Source organism: Centruroides sculpturatus, unplaced genomic scaffold (genome assembly GCF_000671375.1).
Source record: "Centruroides sculpturatus isolate CEXI.00-Female unplaced genomic scaffold, Cexi_2.0 scaffold761, whole genome shotgun sequence".
Classification (NCBI taxonomy): Eukaryota; Metazoa; Arthropoda; class Arachnida; order Scorpiones; family Buthidae; genus Centruroides; species Centruroides sculpturatus.
In genome coordinates this window covers 138,115-164,031 of record NW_019385226.1, presented here as the reverse complement: position 1 = coordinate 164,031, position 25,917 = coordinate 138,115, and the positions used below count along the sequence as shown (strand labels likewise).

Genomic DNA, 25,917 nt, shown 5'->3' with positions numbered 1-25,917 from the left:
CCTAATTCTTCCTTTCGTACTACATTTTCTTCAGATAATTATTCATTTAGAATTTTAATTGATATATAAATTACCAACCTTAACCTTAATTATCATACATAATTACCTGTGACTTAAGGATTTCAATTTAATGAATATAATGTAATACACTTGTATACATTACAGAATAGCTTACTATATGTAAGAGGATTATGTGATAATGGATTATGAAATGAAAATAAAGCTTAAAAAAGCTTAAAATTTTTAAAATTTAACATTTAAAATAACCTAAATTTGTATACTAGATTGTTAAATAATTAACATAAAAATTAAGAGCAGGAAACTTGAATGTTGTTTATCTAAAATACTGTACAAAGTGACCCAATTCGTTAAGAGAATTTATAAAATGAATACATTAGCACAAACAATAATCATTTTATCTTATATTTTATTTAAATTTATTGTTAATATATTGCTAAATATTTTAATTTATTAAAAAGATAAGTTATACACTGAGTAACTTTATACTTGACTTTTCTACACCACCATCAACGGGGAAGCAGTGCCACTTTGGGAATTAACTACTTTAGTAAAAAATCTAGCAACGAGTTGCATAACTTTCCCAGCAAGAGTTAAAATTATGTGGCGCCATCTGCTATGATATTTTATTTAAAAAGTTTATATATTATTAATTACTAGTGACGTTACTCGGGTTTTGAAAGAGGTATGGAATTGGGACAGGGTGATAAAAACCATGGTTCTAGCAACTAAAATCTGTATTTATTGACCTGAGTATTTATATAATGAAACTGCAAAAAACGAAAACTTCTCGAGCTAGCGGGACAAAGATAAATAGATCATTTTCGTCCCATAGTATAACTTTAATGGGTCCAAATTTCGCAAAAACATTACTGGTGCTGTATCCTTTAGTTCTAGGTTCTGACATGTTAGTACTGCTGGTTCCAAGAAGTTTAAAAACTTTACTGCCTAGTACTGGGTACTGCCTGGTCTGCCTCGAAAACGGGATCGATTAACTTGTACGTTGTGCAAGTTCCTGAAAGTTGTACTTGGATATGGAAATTCGGCCCTCAACTAAAACGTTCTCGAGCAGTTTTGTTGAAGACGGGCTGCACGATCTTCAAGACTTTCTTGATGACCTTTTTTCTCTTCTGCACTCTCATGGACAACTGAAGCTCTTTTCTTCCATAAAATTTTCAAAATCGGTTAAAATTCATTTATTTATAGATTATTGCTAAATTAGCCTATTCTTCAACAAACCAAAAAACCAACAACAATCATTTTTGCCAACAGATAGCGCTACATGTAAAGGCATGTAAGTTATATACTATCCCAATATTTTCGGTTATATATAGCTTAGTGTCGATTCTAGGGTCTAAGTAATATTCATACAAACTTTGGTCCATATCGGTTTAAAAATAAAGATTTGTATAGTGGACAAACCAACAAGAATTCATTTTTTGGGCTACAGTTTGGGCTATGGTCCGTCTGTCCACTGTCTGTCTGCCCTTCCTTAATCTGAAGAATGGAGTTATATANAGTAATATTCATACAAACTTTGGTCCATATCGATTTAAAAATAAAGATTTGTATAATGGACAAACCAACAAGAATTCATTTTTTGGGCTACAGTTTGGGCTATGGTCCGTCTGTCCACTGTCTGTCTGCCCTTCCTTAATCTGAAGAATGGAGTTAGTTAAAAGCCGAGACAATATATGGACAGCTTAGGTTAAGACAGGAGGCCCCGATTAACTATATACGAAGTCACGTTATTTCAATTCAAAACTTATTGCTAACAGGAGAAGTATACTGTACAGGGGAACTTGACAACAGGAAAGGTATGATGGATAGGGGCAAGCCACTACTAATTTGAGGTGGAGAGCATATATTTTAAATTAAATAAATTAAAAATATGATTCAAAATTGCAGCCTGGCATTGTGACGATGTTACAATAAATAATTGCTCGTTATAATATAGAATACTATAAAATGGTAATAACTTAATTTTGAGGATACAGATGAGTTTTATAAGAAAAAATAATAATTATTATTATTATAAATGCTAATAACGAGTAAAATCTTCATTAAGTCTGACCCCACTCGAGATACGACACGTCACCCCCTTTATCCCCACTCCCTTGACCTCTAACCACCGATATTTAATATTAATAGCACCAATACCCCTAATATTCAAACTTCCCTGCAAAATTTCAGAAATTTTCGACAAATAGCATAGGCGTTATTAAGCTTCAAAGTGGAAAACTAAAATCGTGTCTCCAAACCTATCCTAACATTCATACATACAGGGAAAATATTTAATTATTTCTCGACGTTTCAAGGTCCTCTTGAGTTCAAAAATGTAAAATCTTAACTATAGTTTTATTCGTATACAATAACGGCCGAGCGATCTGCCGAGTAAGAAATGCCTCCCTGGATGTTTTTAATGAACCTATTTATGTGTTACTAACGTGAAGAAAACCCGGAAAACTCCACATGGCAGCCCTTTGACGAGATTCGAATCCACGACAGTTCAGTGGTGTTATCCATTCGGCCACCGGTATGTTACGAAAACATCCTAAGTTAGGGAAGGTCATTGTTTGACCGATTGCCATACTTTTCCTCTGTTATATATAACAGTCGGGAAAGTAACATATTATATGAAATATGATTTATTTTAATATCATATTTCGTTTATTTTTATTTAGAAAAATATATACAGTATACTGTGTTAGTTTTACTCTAGAGAAGCAATTTATAATGTACAGTAAAAACTGTAGCTACTTAACAAATAAAACTGTACAGAAAGAACATAAATTTACATACTAAAAACACTTTTTATATTGAATTTAGGTTATAACATTAATTAAAAACTTCTCTTCCGTTAAAACAGCTGCAATATAAGAGGACTTTAATAATTTATCTACATTATATACATATCCAGGAGTTGCAGAATAAGCATAATTATGGCCCCTCTGCAACTATAGGTCTATATACATTCTCGCTAATCCTGAGTTGTTCGGATTATTGAGAGTTATATATTACAAAAAGGAAGACGTATCCAGGTGGTGCTTATAATGCTGCAGCACCCCATTGATATCCAAAGTAATCAATCATTTTTGTTACTTTAAAATAAATATAATAACGCATATTACATGATTTTAATGAATCTCTGAATCCGTCTTGAATAGCACTCATATTCTCAAAGTCCAAATACGTCACTATAAAAAGGATTACAGAATATATATTTACATCAAAATATTTTTGTGCTGTGTTTGGTGCTAAATTTGTATTAAAATGTGTTTTACAAATTATTACAAATCTTTCACGTGTATAAAAAAACATATGATTTATTTTTGTTTTGGCTGGATTATTTAGAAAAATAAATAAATAAACAGAATGAGTTCGGATTAGGACGAGTGAATTGTAGATAAATAAACATAAGCAAATTAAACATTAATTGTATGTGTGTATAAGTCTTATAAGGTTTATTCACAAAAGTGATTTTATGCACCTACTTTCTCTCGATTCTTCTTCTCCCGGAAATCAACCCTTAGCAGATCGACCAAGTCTTCCGTTGTCTTATCACTTCTCTTTATGTAAGTTTTTTTCGGTAAATTGGCCCCTATTTAGGTGTTAGACACCCGAATAAAACCCAATAAACTCCAAATAGCCAGCCCGTTGGGCGGTAGAAACCAACAACCAACTAACTAGACTACCTCTTTCTAGTTGTTTCATCCCTTCCGCCACTATTGTCACAATATTACCAGGATACGTGGAAAATAATAAGAAAATTTATTTTATTTAAATTCGTGTTTCAATATTCCATTATATTCTAATTACAGTAATCCTTTTCTCTGCAAGCCTTATTATTGCCAACACTACTACAGCAGAGTCCGCAGGTCCCTATACCTTATATTTACGGAATCCTCAAGAGAATTTGTTACAAATTATTAATTCCATTATCATTACTATATACTAAAAAGTAAGTTTATTTTAGTCAAATTTTATTATTTAATGTTATTTTTTATTTTAATATGTTGAGACCTCCAAAAGATAAGTAGATCGAGTGCTGTCTTGGCCCCTGAGAGGCCCAAATTCTTTTTCAAAAACTTTTGAAATAATGTTTCGATTATTATATTATATGATTTTACATAACTAATTTAATATTTAATAGTTCATTCATAAAATTAAATAAATATAGAATGTGAATGCTCTTTCCTTCTTTCGTTTTTCATTCTTATTAACACGACAGAATATTTACCGTGTTTTGGAAAAAGAGGCAAGAAGGTACCCCCTGCTGTAACCTCGCTTCTTTCTTATCCCCTCACTCTTTTTCTTTCTTCGCAATAGACCTTGAGTAGGCTCTAACCCTACTAATGTAATATTTTAAGATAAAACTAACAAACCAGTCCTTCAGATAACATTAAGAAAAAACTATTTTACTTTTCAATTGTTTTTTTTTTTTTTTCGTATTCTGCAAAGCGACATGTGGGCGATGCCTCCAGAGGACATTCTATAAGAAAATGGCTCACGTTTAGGTGTTACTAACGTGAAAAAACCCGGAAAACTCCACGCGATCAGCCTAGCGAGGCCCAAACTCACGACGAACTACAGAGGTCAGTAGTTTTATCCTTTGGTGGGCATTTTTCTTTTCACTTATAGAAACAGACACATAAATCTAATCAAACTGTGCATTTATTTCTATAATTTCATATGCCTAAAAACTAGATTTTCTACTGCTTATTGTAGAAAAATCCTGTTTATGCATATGATGAATAAGTAAGGGGTAAAAATTATATTCATTTTCGAGAGCTATCAAATTTACAAGAGAAAATGGTGTACAAATACAAAAACAATGAAAGCGTCATACGAATCAGTCACTGAATACATTAGACTTTTATTCGGAGTGAATGGTAGAAATATCATTTCTATTTAACACAATACCGTTTAAATCATGTACTCCGTAAACGGAACGGGTAAATTTCCAAAGCTACATGAAGAGAACTCACATAATTACCCTGCGTAGTTGCACATCAATGGCCGGGTGTTGAAACCATTAAACAGTGGTAGTTGGTCGAGGGTTTGCGTCTCCCAATGAACTGGCCAAGTGGAGTTTTCTGGGTTTTCTTCGCATATCTAATATCCAAATAGAGGCCAGTTTCTTACAGCAGTAAATTTAAATTGATTTGGCAGAACTCATTTCCCTTTTTTTACTCTCATTGATTACACTTTATTGTTCAGTTGTTTTTATGCTGTAAATGATTTTTCTTCTTCCTCAACTGTATTACTTTAAAATATATTTTAATAAAGCAAATGTATATTTTGATTCTCTTAACTTTCTTGAAACCGCACTTATGCTTAAGATGAGAATTACTTTCCAGATTGATATTCAAGAAGATAAGTGATAAAGATTTTGCTTCTACTCTTCACTATAACGTTTCTTCTTAATAATGAGTATAAATTGAATTCTTCCTGAGGTTTTTCCTGATTTTATTCATGTTTATCATACCTAAATAGGGGTCAGTTTTCCATTGAAAGTCCTCCCGTGAAGCACACCTTCAGCAGTTCACTCACGTGTGTATTGACGTATACAAACAAAACATAAAATATATCTGTTAAAAATTTATTTTCTAAATAAAAAATTAAATGAAAAAATGTAAGTTTATAATGATAATTATGATAATAATTAAATATATTGAGTTAATGTAAAAATGACTTTGTCGTATCGCGATAGAATTGAAGCGGAGCTGGAAGAAAAGAAGCGATCCCTACACCTGATAGGCATAGAAGAGGCTAGTCTTGTACAGTACCTGATGGACGCGGATATGTGAACTTTGCACTTACCGCCACAAAAGAGGCTATCCTCGTACCTGCATACCACGGGAGACACTGGCCAGGTACTGTATAGAGAGACGACCAAGAACAAAGCAATCGGCATTGATTGCTTTGTTCTTGTGTTTTGTTCGTTTTTCGCTCCTTTTTTTCCGTTAGGCGAACGTAATACTGCTTTTATTTTTTTACCCCTTAGCATAAATTCGTAGGCTCATCGCATCAGAGAACATGGACATTGTCACTATAATATATTTGTTTATCGAAAAGGAAGTCATGGACTTCTATTTTTACTTTCCTGGCTCTAATATGGATAACAAGGAAAAGAAGCCTATGGCAATCGATCAAAAAATGACCCTCCCCCTCAGATTTTTACATTTTTGGACTCGTAGACCTTGAAACTTCGAGAAATGCAAAAACATTTAGAGTTTTTTTCTGTATGTACGGATATTAATGTGTGTGGCACAATTTTGTTTACTCTCTTTGAGACTTAATAACTTCTGTGCTTTTGAAAATTTCTGAAATTTTGCAGGATATTAGGGGGATTGACGCTATTAAATTTTGATGGTTTAAGATCGACGTGGTGGGGAGATAAAAAGTGGTCGTGTATCGTATCTCGAGTGGGGTCGGACTTAATGACGATTGTACTCGTTATTAGCATTTATAACTTTTTTATAAAACCCACCCCTACTCTCAAAATTAAGCTTTTTGTCATTTTATAATAATTAAAAATGAAAACAGTTTTTTAAATGAAATATCGAAACAGATACCTCCATCAGAAGTTTAAATGTTGCCGGGAAAGTTAAGCGATTCGTTGCTGGACTTTTTACATTTTAAATGGACCCACATTACATTTCTGGACTCCTCGTTTCAATTAATGGAAAATGGCAAAGTTTAATCAAAATCTATCGAACGGATTTTGAGAACGAATACAATTCTGTAAGCCTGACAGAAGAAGATTCGCTAACGCTCCGCTTCAATGATTAACTAAACTCTAAAGATATGTCTTCATCTTTAGGCACAAATAAACACAAAGCCTGTAAAGAAATTACACATAACTTGAAATTTGTGTAAATATAACTTCAGACAATGTTTATTTATACCAATTTAACAATTTATAAGCTCATTATTATAATTAATTACTCACAAATTCGTAAATAAAAATAGTCAAATTTCTGAGCGCTAAATTAATTAAAAATTACAACCAAACCTTACTAGTCCATTGTTACTAGTTTGTGACTGAAAGTGTCGTCTGCAACAGTAGCTGTTTTGAAAAATAATGATAATGTTGCCTACGTTTGAGGTCATTTCTAAGCTTAGGTTGTGCCTATGTCAAGGCACAAACTAAGCTTAGGCCTACAAATGAACTCAAACAAAACAGAGTAGAATGGGCAAAATCAGTAATGAGTTGATAAATGGAAAAATGTGATGTTTTCAGATGAAAAAAGTTTAATCTAGATAGTCCAGATTGTAATAGATATTATTGGCATGATTTAAGAAAGCAACCAAAGACATATTTTAGTAGACAGGGGGAGGGTGATGGAGTCATAGTTTGGTCAGCATTTGCTTTTCTTATTCTATTTGGATCAGTGATTGGAGTTGATATTCCAACAAGACAATGCATCTAAATCCACCAAAAACTTGTTTAAACAACAAAAAATAGATGTAACGGTCTGGCCAACTCGTAATCCAGACTTAAATTCCATGAAAAATGTGTGGGTGATGATTTCTCGAGTAGTCTATGTAACAACAAACAATACACAACCGCTGATGAACTGACAGTTACAATTTATAATTGATAGGATAAAATAAACTTACAAGAATGGATTTGCAAGCTAATTCAAATCAAAGGAAATTGTATTAATTATTAAAATTTTATGTAAAAGGGGAAATTTACTACTGTATGTATAATTATTTTACTGCAGATTTGGTTGTAATTTTTATATTAATTCATTACTCAGAAATTTGAATATTTTTATTTATGAATATGATGTATTCGAGAGTAATTATTTACAATAATGAGTTTATTAATTGTTAAATTGGTATAAATAAACATTCCACAAATTTCAATATTATGAGTAATTTCTTTACAGAACTTATATGCATTACCTATAGCCTACATAAACACGTGTCTTATATTTAGTCTACAAAGAAACATGTGTCTTACTCTAGCTTACAATATCATGCAATTATTAGAAATACTGTATATAAATTTTTGCTAAATATTATTTAAATCTGAATAAAATTTAAATTACATTTAGCAAAAATATATACAAATATTTTGTTTACTAGGAAAAATTCATAAAATATTTGTTAATATTAATCATTGATTAAAAAATGTTTGTAATGCAATACGAAAGTTAACCACCTTCTGTTAAATAACTGTTTGTTAACACTGTAACAACAATTTTTATTGAGTCATTCAAAAAAAATGTCGTCACACTTATTCTCGTTTTTTTATTGCTCCCTCGCTGTTACGTCTTAAACAAACACGTCACGCTTCCACCCTTTTCTATTATGTCTACGAATACATTATTTTTAATTCATAAAAACAAATTTATTTGATAAATAAAATATTGTTTAATATTTCTTTGGTGTTCCTTTTAATAGACATTGTAATAAAAACAAGTTTTTCAATCAGTATGTCGTGACTCCCCGAGGATCAGGAACCTTATTCTGAAGTAAAGTCACGATCTTCGAGTACGTTAAATGGGATCACCAATTAAAATGATTGGGAAATAATATGTTAAAAACAATTTAAGTGATAAAAATATACACCTTATTTATGTATTTTCATGAAAATGTTCTAGAATTTTTTGTAGTTACCAATCTTTGGTAAAAAAATAATAAAATTCTACTTTCCTTAATCGAAAGTAACATGTAATTTGATAAATATCTAGTGAATCCAAATGTATATTCTACAGCCAATCGATGGACAAGCATAAATTAATCCACATTAAGATGAAACATTCATTGAATGTACTGTATGTCTGATGGGTTATCCGTATATTACGTAACGCAGATTTGGATGGGTGAGTATACAGATAATCGTTACGATGTGTTACAAGGGGATGGGGTGTTTACGAAACGTTACATAATGCTTGGGTCTCAATCCTTGGAAAACAGAATGATTCTATTTTGTTTCTGAAGAGATGTGTAACGAACCTGCAACGTCGCTGTTTTATACAGGGCAATTTACTTGGGATTGAACATTTTCTTCAATTACTCATGATTAAACAATCAAATTTGTAATGAAAAAAGTACCTTGATCGATTGCTTCGTATTGAAATAAACATTCGTATAGTTTGTGTTTCATGCTCGTTTTTAATGCTTTCCCGGAACAGAGGAAAAGTATGGCGATCGGTCAAAAAAGACCTCCCAATATTTTTACATTTTTTACATTTAAAGCGTCAAGAAATGAAATATATATATATATTTGAGGTAATTTCTGTATGTATGTATCTGTGTGTGGGGGGGCACGATTTTGTTCACCCTGTTTGAAGCTTAATAACTCCTGTGCTTTCTGTCGAAATTTTCTGAAATTTTGCAAGATTTGTTTATCAGGGGGTTGATACTATTAAATTTTGATGATTAAAAGACGACGGGGTGGGAAGATAAAAGAGATTGTGTGTATCTCCAGTAAGGTCAGACTTAATGACGATTTTACTTGCATTTACAGTTTTTATAAAACCCACCGCTACCCTCAAAATTAAGCTTTTTGCCATTTTGTAATATTTAAATATGTAGGGGAGACCGGGGCAAGATCGGCATGTTAAGCTTTACTTAAATTTTGTGTAATAAATACTGCTGTAAACTGAAAAAAAAAGCTTTGCATATTGTCTATTGGAATGTTACCTTACTATAGAACTGGTTAAAATCAGTTTGGAAATAAAAATAATTAAAATAATTACAACTTTACAAGAAGAGAGAAATTGACGAAGTTGCCCCGGGTATAGGGGCAAGATCGGCAACTTCTCTCTTTTTGTAAAGTTGTAATTATTTTAATTATTTTTATTAAAGTTGCCCCTGGTATAGGGGCAACAGTAATGGGGCAAGATAGGCACGTATATAAAATTATGTTATTAACAATGTATAAGTTGGAATTCACTATTAAAACAAAGAAATACAAATCCAACACCCATTTAATATTATTACAACGAAATGCAAGTTCAAAGACATATATACATGAATAACAAATGCAAACATGTTTTCATTTATCATCTGTTTGATTTTTATCCTTTGCTTCTAATGTGGCTTTATGTTGCCGATCTTACCCCGCTAGTCATGATTTCGAAACATTAAGTACAACCCTGAGAACAGAATGCCAAGCCACGATCTGGCCACGTGAATAAGTTGAAGTTACATCCTTCTAACAGGAAAAGTAACTTTCGTTATCATGGAATTATAACAAAACCTGCCAATTCAATATAAATGGAAAAAAAATATTATATGGAATTGAACGAAAATGAAAATTTGCTTGATAATTCAACTACGCTTGTTGGAGAACAATAAAAACACTACACTCAACAAGCCACCAATAAAACTCAACTGCCTAACCTATAACCAAAGTCTCCTTTTAATTTGTTTTTTAAAAAAAGCGCTTGACAAACTTGCCCCGCATGCCGAAGTTGCCCCGGTCTCCCCTATATAAAATGTTTTTAATAAAATATGATAATAGATGGTGCCATCAAATGTTGCCGGTAAAGTTAAGCAACTCATTGCTGGATTTTTCTTTCATGGCCTTCCGAGAAGGATGGCCTTACATTTGTGTTTGTATACGGCAACACGACAGGTGGAAACTGGCCCCTACTTAGGTGTTACTAACGTGAGGAAACTTCTGAAAACTCCACGTGGCCAGCCCGATGGCGAGACGAGAACCCATGACCAACTATTGATACCAATGTTTAGTGGTTTTATCCACTCGAGCACTGGCTGGGTCGTCTCACATTTGTGACTTGAATGTGCTTCATCTCAACTCTCTCGGGTCGTGTGTCTGAAAGAAACAACTTTCGGCTCTTTATTTTTCATTTTTTCTGTTTTTTTTTTTCTTTCTTTTGTTAAAATCTCTTACAAAAATGTAGAACTTTCAGCTAAAAATTGATGCTTTATATCCTAAAAGTTTCTTCTTACTACAGAAGAATGGTCTGGTCTGAGCCTCCTTTATTCATGGGACCTTAAGCGTAGCTTAATGGTAGTTACGCCACTGATCATTGGATCAAACTCCTAGATCTTGTACAATATCAAGTGTCGTATGGTACAAACTTTATAGAAAAGGGCCTCACAAGTTTAGGCTTATCTATTGCCTCGCACGGTTTTAAATTGTTACTTCTTGATAAAATATAATTCATTTGAACTACATCAACGTTTGAATACAGGCTTCATTTATAAATATTTAACTAATATTGACCCAATAGAATTTTAGATTACGCGATGCCCTGGTCAATTGTGGACTTGTAAGACTTTTTAATATAAATTTTTGTACATTAAAACTAGTATTATGCAATGTTTCGTATTGAATAACATTTAAGATTTTAACAAAGTGCTGGATTCCAGCGGCGGCTCCAAAGCTTGCGAGTTCTCACATAGAAATAATTTTTGAGGGTCTCACTTTTGGAAACGTTTAAAATCGTTTTTGCTTTAAGTTTAACATCATTTTAATTTGCATTTTCATTCTTTGCACATTAATTTTGAAATCAAGGGAAAGAATTTCTTTCATGTGCAGGATTTCAGAAAGTACACTGTTTCCGAGTAGTATACCATGATTAGTATGAGTAGTATCAATAAGTATTTATGCAATCTGAAGACCCTAAAAGTGTTAGGCCCTAAGCAGCAATTTGCGTTGTTTATACTTAAAACCGCTACTCTATCAAACATCCATAATTCTGCGTACTTAAGAATGTGGCCCATTAATGATATATTCACTAGTGGGCTATATTCTTAAGTAGGAGCACGAGTGATTAAGACCACTGAATGCTCTTAGTTTGCGTCTGACCAATGAGCTTGCCAAGCGGAGTTTTACAGTTTTTCTTCAAGTGTATAACGCTTAAATAGATGCCAGTTTTATATTGAAAGTTCCTCAGGAGACACTCCTCTCTTGGCAGATCGCCCGTGTGTTGCATTGTCTTATCCCATCATTCCACTCCACATACTATAAAAATACGAATATAACGAATGAATACTAGTGCAATATATACGAGCGCAAACGTATATAATCTGTGTATAACGAATTTTTTTCATATTCCCTTGTTTATACTGTATATCCCATACCCACTGTAATAACGAGTTCATTCGTTTTCAAATTACTCATCTCTGTATATCAATCATAGGGTTCTCCCGTACTTGCCTCGTTCGTGTAAGATAATACTAACAATTGTCGAAATCGTGCCAAAGTTCTCTAAATTTATTTTTAAGGAACCGTCACTTTGTTTAGACAGCTGTAATCAGTTAATTGAATTTGACAAATTGCGAAGCTCGAGCTCCTTAAAATGCCACAGTTTAAATTAAATGTTACGTAATGGAGAAACTGGTTAATAACATTCATGACATTTAGATTAATAGCATTAATCGTGATTAATTATACAGGGTGGCCAAAAAGTCAGTTAACCGAGATAGTACACTTTTTAATTTGTTATTATTTTATAACCTGCTTTAACGAGTTCTTAAAGAAATCCTAAAAGCATATATCTGTTAACTGACTTTTGGGCCACACCACTCGTGCTTTTTCGTGTAAATTAATATAAATATGTATACGAAAGATATCTTTTGTATGAAATTTGAGTGTTTGACTTGATTTTTACAATGCTTCTCGCTATGCACATGAAGATAAACACATCTATATTTACTGGAGTATATTCTTATATTCTTTATATTCTTAAAGTTGTAACTGCAGTTTTCTAAATCTGACCATCAGTGACGTGTTAGTCTATAGCTTTATGGTGCCCAGGCAAATTTGAATTAGGGGATCCCACAGTGTTGACTTCGCACATTTTTCTTCGGGGGAATTTTTTGGAGAAAGATTTTCTTTAAAAGAATGATTCGGGGACCTCTGTTGATGGGGTCCCAGGCAATTGTCCTTTTTGCCCTTAGGATAACGCGCCATTACTGACCGTTTTGTATTGAGAAATATCTAATAAAGAACAAGAATAAGAATTCTACATCTATTTAAATGACTAATGACGATACGAAAGTTCTTAACATGAAGATCGAAGCTATTTCAAATTAGAAATTCAAACATAAATAAAAATAATCATGCTATTTCGCTCTCATTTTCGGTAGTAACAAGATTTGAGACTGCCAAATGGCCGAGCAGTTAAGGTGGCAGTGTACTACTCTGAGGGACCGGAGATCGAATCCGGACGGATCGAAAAATCCAGGAAGTTATTCGGGGGTACTTCGGGTCACGTTGTGGGCCTGGTCGAACATAAACTGGGCTTGTTAAAAAAAGCTATTTTAATGCCCATAGGACGAAAAGAGTTTTAAAAACGTAATAAGGTTTGAGGTAGTAAAATTTCATTTTATTTTTCTCCAATCATACAAACACTTGTAGTAAGAATGATTTTTTAAATGTTCACAAATATTTAAGCCCTGTCAAATAGAAGAGGTACTATAGGGGCCCGAACAAAAAAAAAAACCTCTGAATGTTAGTCTTTTATGAAAAATTTCATTTGGTAAGTACTAGTAGTGAAAAGGTCTGTTTTAATTTGTTTTATTCATTTCATTCACATATTTTTATGACTCTGAGAGACGAATGAATCCCATATTTGTGTTTGACCGGGCTTCATCTCATTTTTCTTGATTTATGAATAACAATAAACATTTTAGTTTCTTCACGACAAACAAAAGCAAATAGAAAAATATCAAAAATTTATTACTAAAATCTCTTCCAGGTATCCAAATAATTAAGAGTTAATGTGTTAAAATATAATATAATCCCGCTTTTATGAATAATACTTAGCAGCCCTTAATAATGAAATCGTGATTATATTACAAGAAAAAATCATTAGATAATTTTTATTTTCATTTTTGAAGGGGAGAAGAAAGAAAAAGTAAGAGGATAAAGATAACATACGCGAAATAACACTGAACTTAGTGTATGAAGTGGTGATGTCACTGGTAAATTGATGATGCAATAACTTACGCCGTTAATACATCTTCCCGATTACCTCACCGGAAAGAGAATAAATACGTCATCAATTGAAAAACATCCCTTTGTAAAGAGAATATAATTTGATAATAATCATAGAAATATCTGTTAATAAAACAACTCGAAAGCAGTTTAAGTTCTTTATTACCTCTTGCTAAAATTTTATATTTAAAAATAAATAATAATTTAATTGCTTTTTAACACGTGGAATATTTAAATTATGCCTGGTAGAAAGATATCAGCATCAGCAGTGGAGTAGCGTGGGTGTCAGCCGCCCAGGGCGGAGGAAAATTTTGCCGCCCCATTATTTAGGTATCTCAATTTAAAAGACTAAAATTCAGTTTCGTCACAGAATAAGTAATGAAAAATTCCATGCTCATTTCAATCGGTCCGAATCGCAGGAGCGACAAAAATATGAAATGAAACGGTTCAAATTTTTATAAGATATTATTATTATTTATTGTGAAATTTTGCCGCCCCCTAAAAGTGCCATCCGGGGCGGGCAGCCCCTGCCGCCCCCACTACGCTATGCCACTTAGCATCAGTAAACAGAAGTAAGAAAGAGAAGAAAGAAGAGAAAGGAAGAAAGAAGAAGTAATAAAGAATAGAAAAAAAGAGAGGAAGAAAGGAAAAGCAAAAAAGGAGATAGAAGAATGAAGGGAGTGCTAACAAGGCCATTAGGGAGCTAAACATACAGGACCCTAAAATTTAGTCTAATATATATATATATAGCTTGACTTTTTTCATTTTATCAATTTTATTTATACATTTGTCTGATTTTTGAAGAGGCCTTAACTCTCCGAGACTGTTCTCGATACTATTATACTTCTTTCATGCTCTAAATAAGGAAACAGTTGAGATGGAATACGAAGCAACCTATTGTAAATCGTGAGCCATAAAGTGAACAAAAGGTAAAATTTATGAATAATTTCCTTTTCTGGTATCATACTTATAAAATTCTTGCAATATGTATATTGCAAGCGATTTATAACAAAAAAAAAAAAAAATTGTGGCGAGGCACTACACAAGCATACGAAACCTCATTGTATGATTGTATATATTATAATGCCGGTATCAAAGATTCGAGATAAAGGCTGGGAGAACTTGAATCGTAAGGGTCCTTGCCGTAATCTGTATAATAAAATTTTACTTTTGAAATCTATAAAATCAATAATTTATATGTAAATTCAAGAGTATAAAAAGAGAGAGAAAGAGAAAGAGAAAAATGCTCGATAAATCGAAAACGTTACATCAGAAAAATATGCAAAGGAATCATAAAGGTCTTAGGGTCCCATTATCCTTCTGGTATCACACGATAATACTGAGCGCGTTGCCTAGTAAAGTGACTATAATATAACTGAATAAATAAGCCAATGACATGGCGTGTTTCATATGAAACTGACTATGTCATTGATTTTGTTATTCAGCTGTATTAAAGCGGTTTTACCAGTCAGTGCGCCCATTGTATAAGGCAGGGATGGAGAACCTTTTTGAATCCGCGTGCCATATAGCAAGCATACTTAACTTAAGAGGATGATTAGGTGAAAACCGAAAGGAAGATTAAATCATAACAAATCGAAATCCTATGATACATTAAGTGCCAGATTAATTTTACTTACGTGCCACAGATTCGCCATCCCTGGTAAAAGGTCTAGAATGTAACTACTAAATTCCAAATACAGAGTTTCTCGAAGTATATATTTGTGAGTGTCCGAGGCCTCTAAAAGCTCGAAGCCCTACACAAAAACAGATTAAATATGCTAAAAAAAGTCAGTAAATTCGATTAACTGACTTTTGGGTCACCCTAATTTTCCGTTAAATTTACTTATACAATTTTCTATATTTGGTTTCAAATAAATTATTTTATCATTTACTTTATATATATTTTTTCCTATAACTTTTAAATATACACGAAGATACTTTTTTTAAAAATCTTAATTAATTTATGAATGGAAATAAATGATCCGTACAAAGATATCCAATGTTAAAGATAACATTATGTAATGCGATAATTAAACGTAATGATGCCATCTTCTTTTGTAATTATGCGTAACATTATTCAGAAAAAAAGGTCACTGCAAGGAGTAAGTGGAAACAGCCAAATAAAGGCAGTTGCATGTCAGGTTTCTAGGGAATAAAATGTTCTGTTGAAACTTCAAACTTCGCTTTGCAAAAAATACGTGAAAAGACTTTGTGCAAATAAAAATAATACAGTTTATTTTCGTTTTTCGGAAATTTTTTGCATTTTCTTTTGCATAGTTTATATTTACTTTTTTTTGCACATTTACAAATTACTTTCATAGTTTTTGTACATACTTATGTATATTTCAAATCATTCCTGTCATTATTTAGTCAATAAATTATTGTTTAAACACGTGTAATTTATTATTTTATAAACAATTTTAGACCATAAGTTAATGGTATTTGACACTAGAAAAGTCGGACAGACAATAACAATAAGAATTGTTTTGTTTTTAACTGGTAAAAATACGGCCCAGATATTTCATAAAAGTGAAATTTTGTATACAAAACTTGCAAGTAGATCTATTGACACCGTAATTTTAATATAAATATAAAATTTTAACATTAGCCAATAATTAATTGTTTTTATTAAATTATAAAATTTATATATACTGTATATAATTTAAAACCGAGAGAGGTGAAATGGAAACCTAACAATTACAAATATGAGGTCTCATTCCTTTACGAAGATTATAAAAATATATAAATAAAAGCAATAAAACAAATAATAATAGATTTTTTCGTCGATTTTTATAAGAAATTATCATATTTTACATAAGTCTAAATTTAAGGCCTCTCTACAGATGCCAAAGCCAAATAACCTGTTTTGACACACCTATGCTTAATGGTCTTATACAGGACTAAATTTGCATATAAGCTCGCTATTATTTGATATTGGGGCTTCGTTTTGAGCTTAGGACCTCGCATTTTTATATGTACCAGTAGAGTCCCGAAAACTTAGCACTCGATAACCCGGCAGGCCGAAAAAACCCCTAGTTAATTTTCATTATAGACAGCTTTATGCCTCAAAGTATTTTTCTGGGGTCTGTCTTATCAGGTAAATTACTGTACACTGTGTATTCATTAATTTTCATTTTCATGTAGTAAAGGCTTTATGCCTTCATAAAGTACAGTACATACTTTTCCTTTGTTTAAGGGTATTTGGGCAGTTTATTCTCTGTTGTATTCTCAAGCAAACAATACATACAAGTACAGTACAGTATTTTGAGGAAACACTCGTACTTATTTTTTTTTAACCCCATTCCCGATAACACGGCATTTTCACAAACTCGGCCACCCTTCTGTCCACATTAGGCCGAGTTTTCGGGACTCTACTGTATCATCATTTGGAAATGGGCAATGGCCCGTTATGTATATTACAACTTAGTGTTATAAGTCCAAATCCAACCTTGGAATCAAGATATCATCAATAAAATGAAATTTAGAGTTGCACAACTTTCCTGGCAAAAAGTTTAAGGTGTGTGTGGAACCATCTATTGTGAGATTTTATTTTAAAAATAACTTTTATATTATTAACTATTATAAAATGACAAAAAGCTTAATTATCATGGTAGAGACGAGTTTCATTTTAAAAAAATTGTAAATGCTAATAAAAAAAATAAAATCATTAAGTCCATTCATACACGAGATATGACACGTCAAGTGTCATATCTCGTGTATGACACTTGACGTGTATATCTCTTGACTCCTCGACCTTTAATCACTAAAATTTAATATCATCAATGCCCCTAATACGCACACTTCCCTACAAAATTTCAGAAATTTCGACAAAAGGCACAGGAGTTATTAAGCTTCAAATTGGGGACAAAGTCGTGCCCACACACACTATACATGCAGAAAAAAGCCCCAAACCTTTTGCATTCCTCGACGTTTCAAGGGTCCTAAGTCCAAAAATGTAAAAATCTTGGAAAGGGATAATTTTTTTGACAATCGCCTTGCTTTCTCTCTGTTATATACAATACTTTACATTAACATGTAGTGTGTGTACCTGAGTATAGTTATGCCAAGTTTTGAAATTATGTAAGTCCTTTAATTAAAGGAAAATATTAAATTTATTAAAATGATAAAACGATAGTTATTCGTTGTTATTCATCCTTTAGTCATTCATTGTTTATTAAAATTTTATAAGAAAGAATTCAATTATGGAACTGTTTATCTAAGCTTACTCATCGGCAGAAAAGGGATTTTATTCTGTTGAAACATCCTGTTTTGCAATATTAAAAATGTGGGAATTGTGTGATCCTTGGATATCAGATTATAATATCGAAAGATTAGCAATTTTAGTGGAATGTCAGCAAGGAAGCCATTAAAACATCGTAATCCTTGCTGAGTGGTTTAGGTTATTCACACTGCATTACGTGGAACTCTATGAGTAGAATTCTGAGTCACTTCTATTATCTAATGCTGAATCTCTTGCTACTTGAGAGTATACACAATGCTTATGAGTATCCATATGTTTGTGTTTAAGAATACTCGGTCATGGCCCAATAGTCGGAATATAATACTAGTCAGGATCGAGACGAAGTTGTTGGGAGAGTGAGGGGAAGCTCGTTTCCTCAATGACAACAAAATAACGCCAATAAAAATAATAATAATAATAAGAGAAATACGGCGGTAAAGAGGCGTGAATGATAAGGAGAACGGGAAGGAAAGCTAACCTTCTTAAGTTAATAGCAAAGTTTTCGTGTTTCCTTGAAAGAAATGATATCTAAGAAGTCGAAGAATGGAGTAATCGTCGTTGATGTTTATTCATTAAGTATTTAACCAATCATTTAATATGAAAATCAGAATACTTTCTTAAATATATAATTAAAATGCGAAAATTATCTGATGGATTCATAATGAGATGAGCCATCATATCGCTAACTTATTAATATAATTCCTGGAGGGATTCTGGCTACATCTACATGATGATGCAACAAGTTAGAAAACGGTTATTTTTTAAATTGTATTAACACAAAACCAATAATATTCTTTAAAAAATGTACCTGGTAACAATATGAGGGATATATTTCAGTAAACAAGATTGTATATGCCCAAATCCACCATTGAATTCCGATGACTCTACCAAATACACCTAGAGGATAAAATTCACCATCGTCTTGCAGCTGCTGACAAAGCCTATAATTAACTTGTCTAACCGTTTGTAGCTTGATATTCAAATCTGGGAGGTAGATCTTCATATTAAAGTGGAATAATGTGTAATTATTTCTACAAAGGAACATGATCTCCCATTCAATTTTGAGTTATAATCTAACGAGTAAGCTGAGATTCAAAATCTAAGCTTATTCGTTAGCTTATACGGCGCCTATACACATTCAGCAAAGAATTTTCGAAATTTGTGACGAATTTCAATTAAGTTTCACACGATTTCCATTCACTGAAATTTAAAATTTCAAATTAACTGGGTGCTGAAGCGAGATACAGCTTCAAACTAATCGTCATGTAGATGTACATTTTTGTCAAGAAATAAATGCAATTTCTGGAAATTCTTAACAAGTATCATCAGAAGCTCGGGAATTGCTGTTGTTATTCTGTTCTGAATATAATTAAATCAAAATTAAGGGATTAACTTGATAAGGATTGCATGATCCAACGAAAGAATAATTAAAATCTGGCGTTGAAGATCTTGATTACTATCAGTGTTCAATGTAGCTGTCAGAATGATTAATTTTCGTGTGTTCTAGATAAAACCAGATTTTATATTTATAATAAAAGTTTTTAAATATGAACTCCTTGAACTGAAATTCTATTTAATATTCTACTTGCATAAAACTAAACCTTAGGCCATAAAATTAAAGATTAAACTACAATCATTTAGTCAATGTACTTTTACCCCTAATTAAAACCCTTTAGTTTTTTTGTTGGATATAAAAGCACTGGTTAAATTTTTTTCTTTAACTCGCCTGAGGTCACCAAGAGGGCCCTCATATCCGTCGTGAGTTTGGCCAGGCCCAAACGGGAACGGCCGGGTAGTACGGTAGGGGCCCGATATATCCAGTACAGACCACCTAGGAAAAATTCCTGTTACTGGCTCGAATTCGATCCAGAGTACCCCAGAGCGGTTAAAGTCTAATTTCGATTTAACGACACTCATTATAACTAAATTTCATAACGCTGTATATCAAATTACATATTTATATATATCATTAATATTCTACAATGACCAATTAACACAATTATATATATTTTACGCATTTTTAATTTTAAAAATGGCTACTATACTATAAAATATAATAAAATTTCCGGGCCGGCTGAGATTCTTATCACCTACTAACCTAACATTGTTAAATTGACTTTATTTGGTGATGTCTTCATCCTCTCCTGACACGTGACAATCTTCCTTTTAAGGTTATAAAACTCTCTCTAGAGAGGATGTTTCCTAAGTTATAAATTCAAAGAATTATTCCTTCTAAGGCAACATTTTTTTGGAAAACAAATAAATAAATAAAAACAGATAAACTTATATCAATTGCCATTAAACAAAATAAAAAAAAATACCTTCACCATACTATATATTCTATAAAGTACTACAGAACGGCAAAATAAGCATAACTGGATGAGAATATCCACAATAATATTTGATATTCCAAGAAATTTTTGGAATGTAGCCTCTAATATTACTTTAATATAATTTTAAATTTTGGTGGTAAAACTGCTATATGTGAATTAGGTTGGGTGGAAAAACAACTCTTAGTTTAAAACGATGTCATCTTGGTTATTTCCACCCTATTACATGGGTGTTTTTGGGTTGTAACTACATTAATTTTATATAGAGCCCATAAATCATTAGGGAAGGGGTTCATGAAACAAATTTTTAATTTACATCAATAAATTATAATTATATTAATATGAAGATATAATCTAGTAATTAAGTTTGCTAATTCATAATGAAATTCTGCTAAGCTTGCAGAAATTTCATTACAAATTGCTTTCCTTGGAATTGTAAGCTACCTTACTACTTGCAAGCTTAAAATGACAAGTATTTGCAGATGAATTTTTAAAAATAATTGCTAATATTGTTTTATATAAAAAAGTTTTAAGTTTTTTAAATTAAATGACTAAATTTTTATTTAGATCCATTAAATTCAGACAAATTCTAGTAATTAACATTATCAATAGCTAATTCAAGTTTTTGGTTAATGATGTTTTGAAGAACTGCAGTTTTTAATGAGAAAAAAATTAACTCCTGATCTACATTTTAAAAAATCATTGTTGATAGTTTAAATGCTAAATTTAGCCAAATGGATGGCAGAGGCAGTTGTGTTGTGCTACTATTCTGGCACCCAAAATCAAACCCGGGTGGTGAAATAATCCCAGGAAATTTTGGAGTGATCCATCCCGGATATGTCGAGCCATGTCCCTTGGCACATGACCCCAGTTGAGTTGTGACCAACTTGGAAAAAAGACCTTAGTGTCTACAGGATAAAAATAGTAAAAAAATAGTGCTACATTTAAAAATGCAAGAACAATTCTAAATGTAAAAACTGTTTTATTAGGCAAAGTGTAAAAGTCACATTCTTTTTTCATATTTTATTTTAAAAATATGTAAAATAACTTCATTTCTATTGCTATCAATGCTATTTCTACTTGCTATCTAAGTATAATCCCAAAGAGACCATTCAATGGAAGATAAACTACACAAATACAAACTCTGATAAAGTGTTATTAACAATAAATCCATTATAAAATATAATCTAACTTTATAATTATACTTTTATTCAACATTTAACAAAAGTACATTTGTAAATGTTATTAATTAATCAAATACATCCTGATTAATTTAAAAATAAATTTTTAAAGTTATTTTGATGTCAAATTTAAATATAGATAAGTCGTATCAGGCATTTTTTAGTGTTTTAAAAATATTTTAAGAACAAATATTGATCTAAAAATTTTCTTATCTTTATTTTAATTTGTATTCATCAGTAACAAATTTTACATAATGCAGTTTTGTACAAACACACACACATATATATATATATATAAAATAATCAAGTATTGTTCAATGTTTTTACTTATTTATATTATAAAAATATTAACTTTAACGTCCAAACAGTGCTCAAAAAAAGTAAATATTTACAAAATTCTTATTTATGCAGTTTAGAGACAATAAACATGGATAAAATAATTAAACTGTAATATATATTAAGTAAATTATACATTCAAATTTCATTCAAGAGAATTTATTATATTTAAACAAAATCTTTCAATATTACTCAATTATAGACAATAATTGAAGGAATGCTAAAGGTTTATGAAAAAAATAATAAAAAATACTTTTAATATAAATCACCAAATATGTGATACAAGTAAACTGTATATCACAGAGCAGGAATTTATCTGAACTTTGTTCATTATATTATTTATTTCATATTTTTATATAAAATTCATTGAAATTTAACAAAATTAAAAATTGGTATTGTATACATTTTAAAAATATATATTTTATGAAAATAGTATAAATGTATATTAATGAATGTATTAACACTCTTGTAAGCTCTACCAAGATTGTGTATGTTGTAAATGTTATCTTGGTACTAACTCATTCCAAAAGTTGCAAATTCAGAACCTGTAAATAGATTATTTTTTTCATCAAAATATAATTTAAAATTCAGAATTAATATATTTCTTACAATTACTTTAATATTTAATATGAATGTTTTGCTTTTAACTTGACATTTTATTTTTGAACATTATCTTCTATGGTTGTCAGACACAACAGCCTGTTTGCCTTTGCTGCAACAGATATTCAAATGACTTCACTGTCATTAAAATATTTGCTACAAATTGCATTTCTCAACCAACAGGATCTTAACAATCTTCAGCAATAGTAAAAGGGTAATTCTGATAGAAATGTTGTCAAGTGATCAAGCACTTCAGTTTCTTTAGAAGAAACTGAAAAGTATTTCAAATAGGTTCATTCCTACTTGAATCACTGTGTATCCTAAAGGTCAGAACAAAAGTTTGATGGTCTATATTGCCTCATCCACTTATAGTTTTGATTATGCTCTTTCTGACTATTATCTAAACAGTCCTTTAAAAGAGGCGATTTGCAGCAAGAAGTTTGAGGATGGTGACAATCTCTGAAGTTAACAGTTGTAATACGAGACTGCAAAGCGTAACCACAAAGACATGTAGACTGTCAATCTCAGTGGTATCATAAAATTTGAAAGAAGACTACATTCAAAAATACAGGATGTCCAAAAAGTTACTTTGCAGTGAAAAATTTGTAATAACATTAAAGTTATGCATATGGCATTGCATATGAGATCTGCACCATGTCATAAAGTTGAAATCCAGACATTTTTATTTTTTCTAGAAATGACTGGAAAAAAGTGTTCTAGAATGTTCAATGTGAGTATATAAATAGAGTAACCAAAGGGCATTTTCACATATTTCATTGGAAATAGATGCATTGGCAATGACTGATAATATGAAACTTTCAAAATATTGATGATCTACATTTGCTTGGCATCATCATGATGAAGCTGCTTCCAAGTTCCAACCAACACTAGTCTATCATGAAGGAACTCTGCTGTGAACAATTGGATTGTTTGAATACCAAGATCAAAGAACTTCATCCAAAAATTGACAAAGTCCAATACACCAGCACATAGAGCAAAGATGACCTGAGAGAAGCTGGCCAGTCTGGGCTATAAGGTTCTGCCTCATCCAGTTTAGTCCAGACTTGATGCAAACTGAATGTCATCTATTTTATGTCCTGCAAAACTACATTGCCAATATACAGTTCATTACCCAAAACTCAAGACTTTCTTCAAAGAAAAAACACCAGTCATTCTAGACCCATGAAATTGAAAGTTTGCAGCAAAGATGGCAAGATGTGATTGATATTGATCATAATTACTTAACAGGCTGAATTGTAATTGTTGTTGAATTAATTAACTATAATGAAGCTTTTTATTCAAAATGTCTAAATTTCATCTTTACATGATAAAGTCTATGTCTTGCATTTTCACTTTGTGATACTGGCATTACTGCTTGCTCAAAGATGTTCTGGTTTTGGGACTACAGTTTCTGGAAGACTTCTTTGCTAATTGCATAATCTCCCATGGAATCTGGCCTGTTAAATCTCTGGACCTCATATAAATCCCCTAGATTTTGGAGCTCTGGGGGACATTTCCAGCATTTGCTGTAAGAAAAACTGCAATATCATATGTAAAACTTTATTTAAACTTTTTCCATTGCACAGTAACTTTTCAGACATCCTATAGTTTGTTGTATGTAACCAAAAATTCAGTTATCATTGTGACATTATTTTTTTAAATTTCAAGCATTATTCAAGCCTTCTGAATATTTTCTGATCAACCCTCACATTTCCTAACTTACAATCTAAGAAATATAATTTAAGTTTATGAGAATCAAATGAAAACATTAAAAGTTCAACAAAAATTAGAAAAGAGATTGTACAAGCTATAATTTTTGTCATCAGCAATCATCCACAAAATGTTCTGCTAATGACAGCAAGAATTATACAAGCTGCATAACATTATAGTTGCAATTTAAAGATGGTAATCCTACTGAAGACTTACATGGAAGTGTAAAACTGATGTTTTCTATTTTTCACATTCTAATTGATGCGTGATAAAATCTATGTTCACTACCACCAAAAGAGCAAGTGAGAAGTGACATCATCACCATTAAAATTCCAAGTAATTCTGCTTACTGCTATAGCAGGAAATGTAATGCCACTTCTTTTTTCAGATAAACAAAGCTCAACCACGAAACATTATGCATCTAGAGAGTGCACCATTCCCAGAGAGACACATTTGGCTATCCTCAAGATTCATATACAAACTGTAATTGGGTTAAAATGGTTTGGACATCTGTGTACTAGTGTCTTGTTACAGTACAACAGTGCATAGCCTCACACTGTACACCAACACTGTTAAAACCATCAAAGACTTGCAGTTTAAATGTACTTTATCCACATTCTAAAAACTTCATCCTCCATTATTACCAGATTAATTCTGGTGATAATGAAGGATGAAGTTTATGGACTACTAAAAGACAATGGATGAACAGATGCAGTGCAGCACAGAACTAAACAAATTCTTTTCTAGAAAAGTCTGGGCTATAGTTAAAGACTGTAATTTTGATGAAATGGAAATTATGTTAAAGAATAGTACACATTTATAAAGGAAATTTTTGTTGGTTCGAAATTCAAGAGACAAAGTAATTCTGACTTAGAATTATCCAAGATTTACATATTTCTGAACAATATGCCAAATGCCATGTAACTGATGTAATTTATTAAGCAAATGGAATATAGCTTGTTTCTAATTAATAATACAGTGGTACCTCACAATACGAATTTAATCCGTTCCGAAACTAAGATCGTATCATGAAAATGTCGTAAGGTGAATTATTTTTTCCCATACGATTACATGTAAAACCAAATAATCCATTCCAACACAAAAAACACACTCAAATTAAAGCTAAGTAGTACATTAAAAAAAAAACTATAGTAAGGAAAGCACTGAAAAATGCGTTTTGTAGTTGTAAATGTATAAATAACCATAATAGAATAATAATTGATTAAAAAAAAATGTAGTTTTATTTGCACTTTACCTTTCAGGATAGACAACAGTGGAGGTGTAAACTGGTGACAGAGGAGAGAGAGAAGAAAAATGATACTAAAACTTAACTTACATAACATAATGTAACAAAAACTTAAAAATAATTTAGAAAAGATTAAAAAAATTGGTGTTGTTTTATATATATTTTTTAAAAATTTTTATTCACTGCTTTTTGCTTTCTTTCCTTCACTTCCACCAGCACTTTCACTGGATAGAGGTCGCTTGGTAAAATATCTATCCAAAGAGGTTTGGCTTTGCCTACTTTTTAAAATGTTTCTAAAATGACTTAGGCAAATGTCATTACTC

The 25,917-nt window shown here is 31.6% G+C and overlaps 1 protein-coding gene across 2 annotated transcripts in view; it reads right to left on the bottom strand.

The window, feature by feature from the left end:
- Nucleotides 1-22,045: 22,045 nt before the first annotated feature.
- Nucleotides 22,046-25,917, bottom strand: part of LOC111636418 (protein aveugle-like) — a 19,187-nt gene continuing 15,315 nt past the window's right edge. For both annotated transcript variants that reach the window (XM_023381668.1, XM_023381669.1), the window contains exon 6: nt 22,046-22,583. In XM_023381668.1, coding sequence (XP_023237436.1) covers nt 22,552-22,583 — 32 coding nt within the window. In that variant the 3' untranslated portion in view covers nt 22,046-22,551. The remainder of the gene's footprint in view (nt 22,584-25,917) is intronic.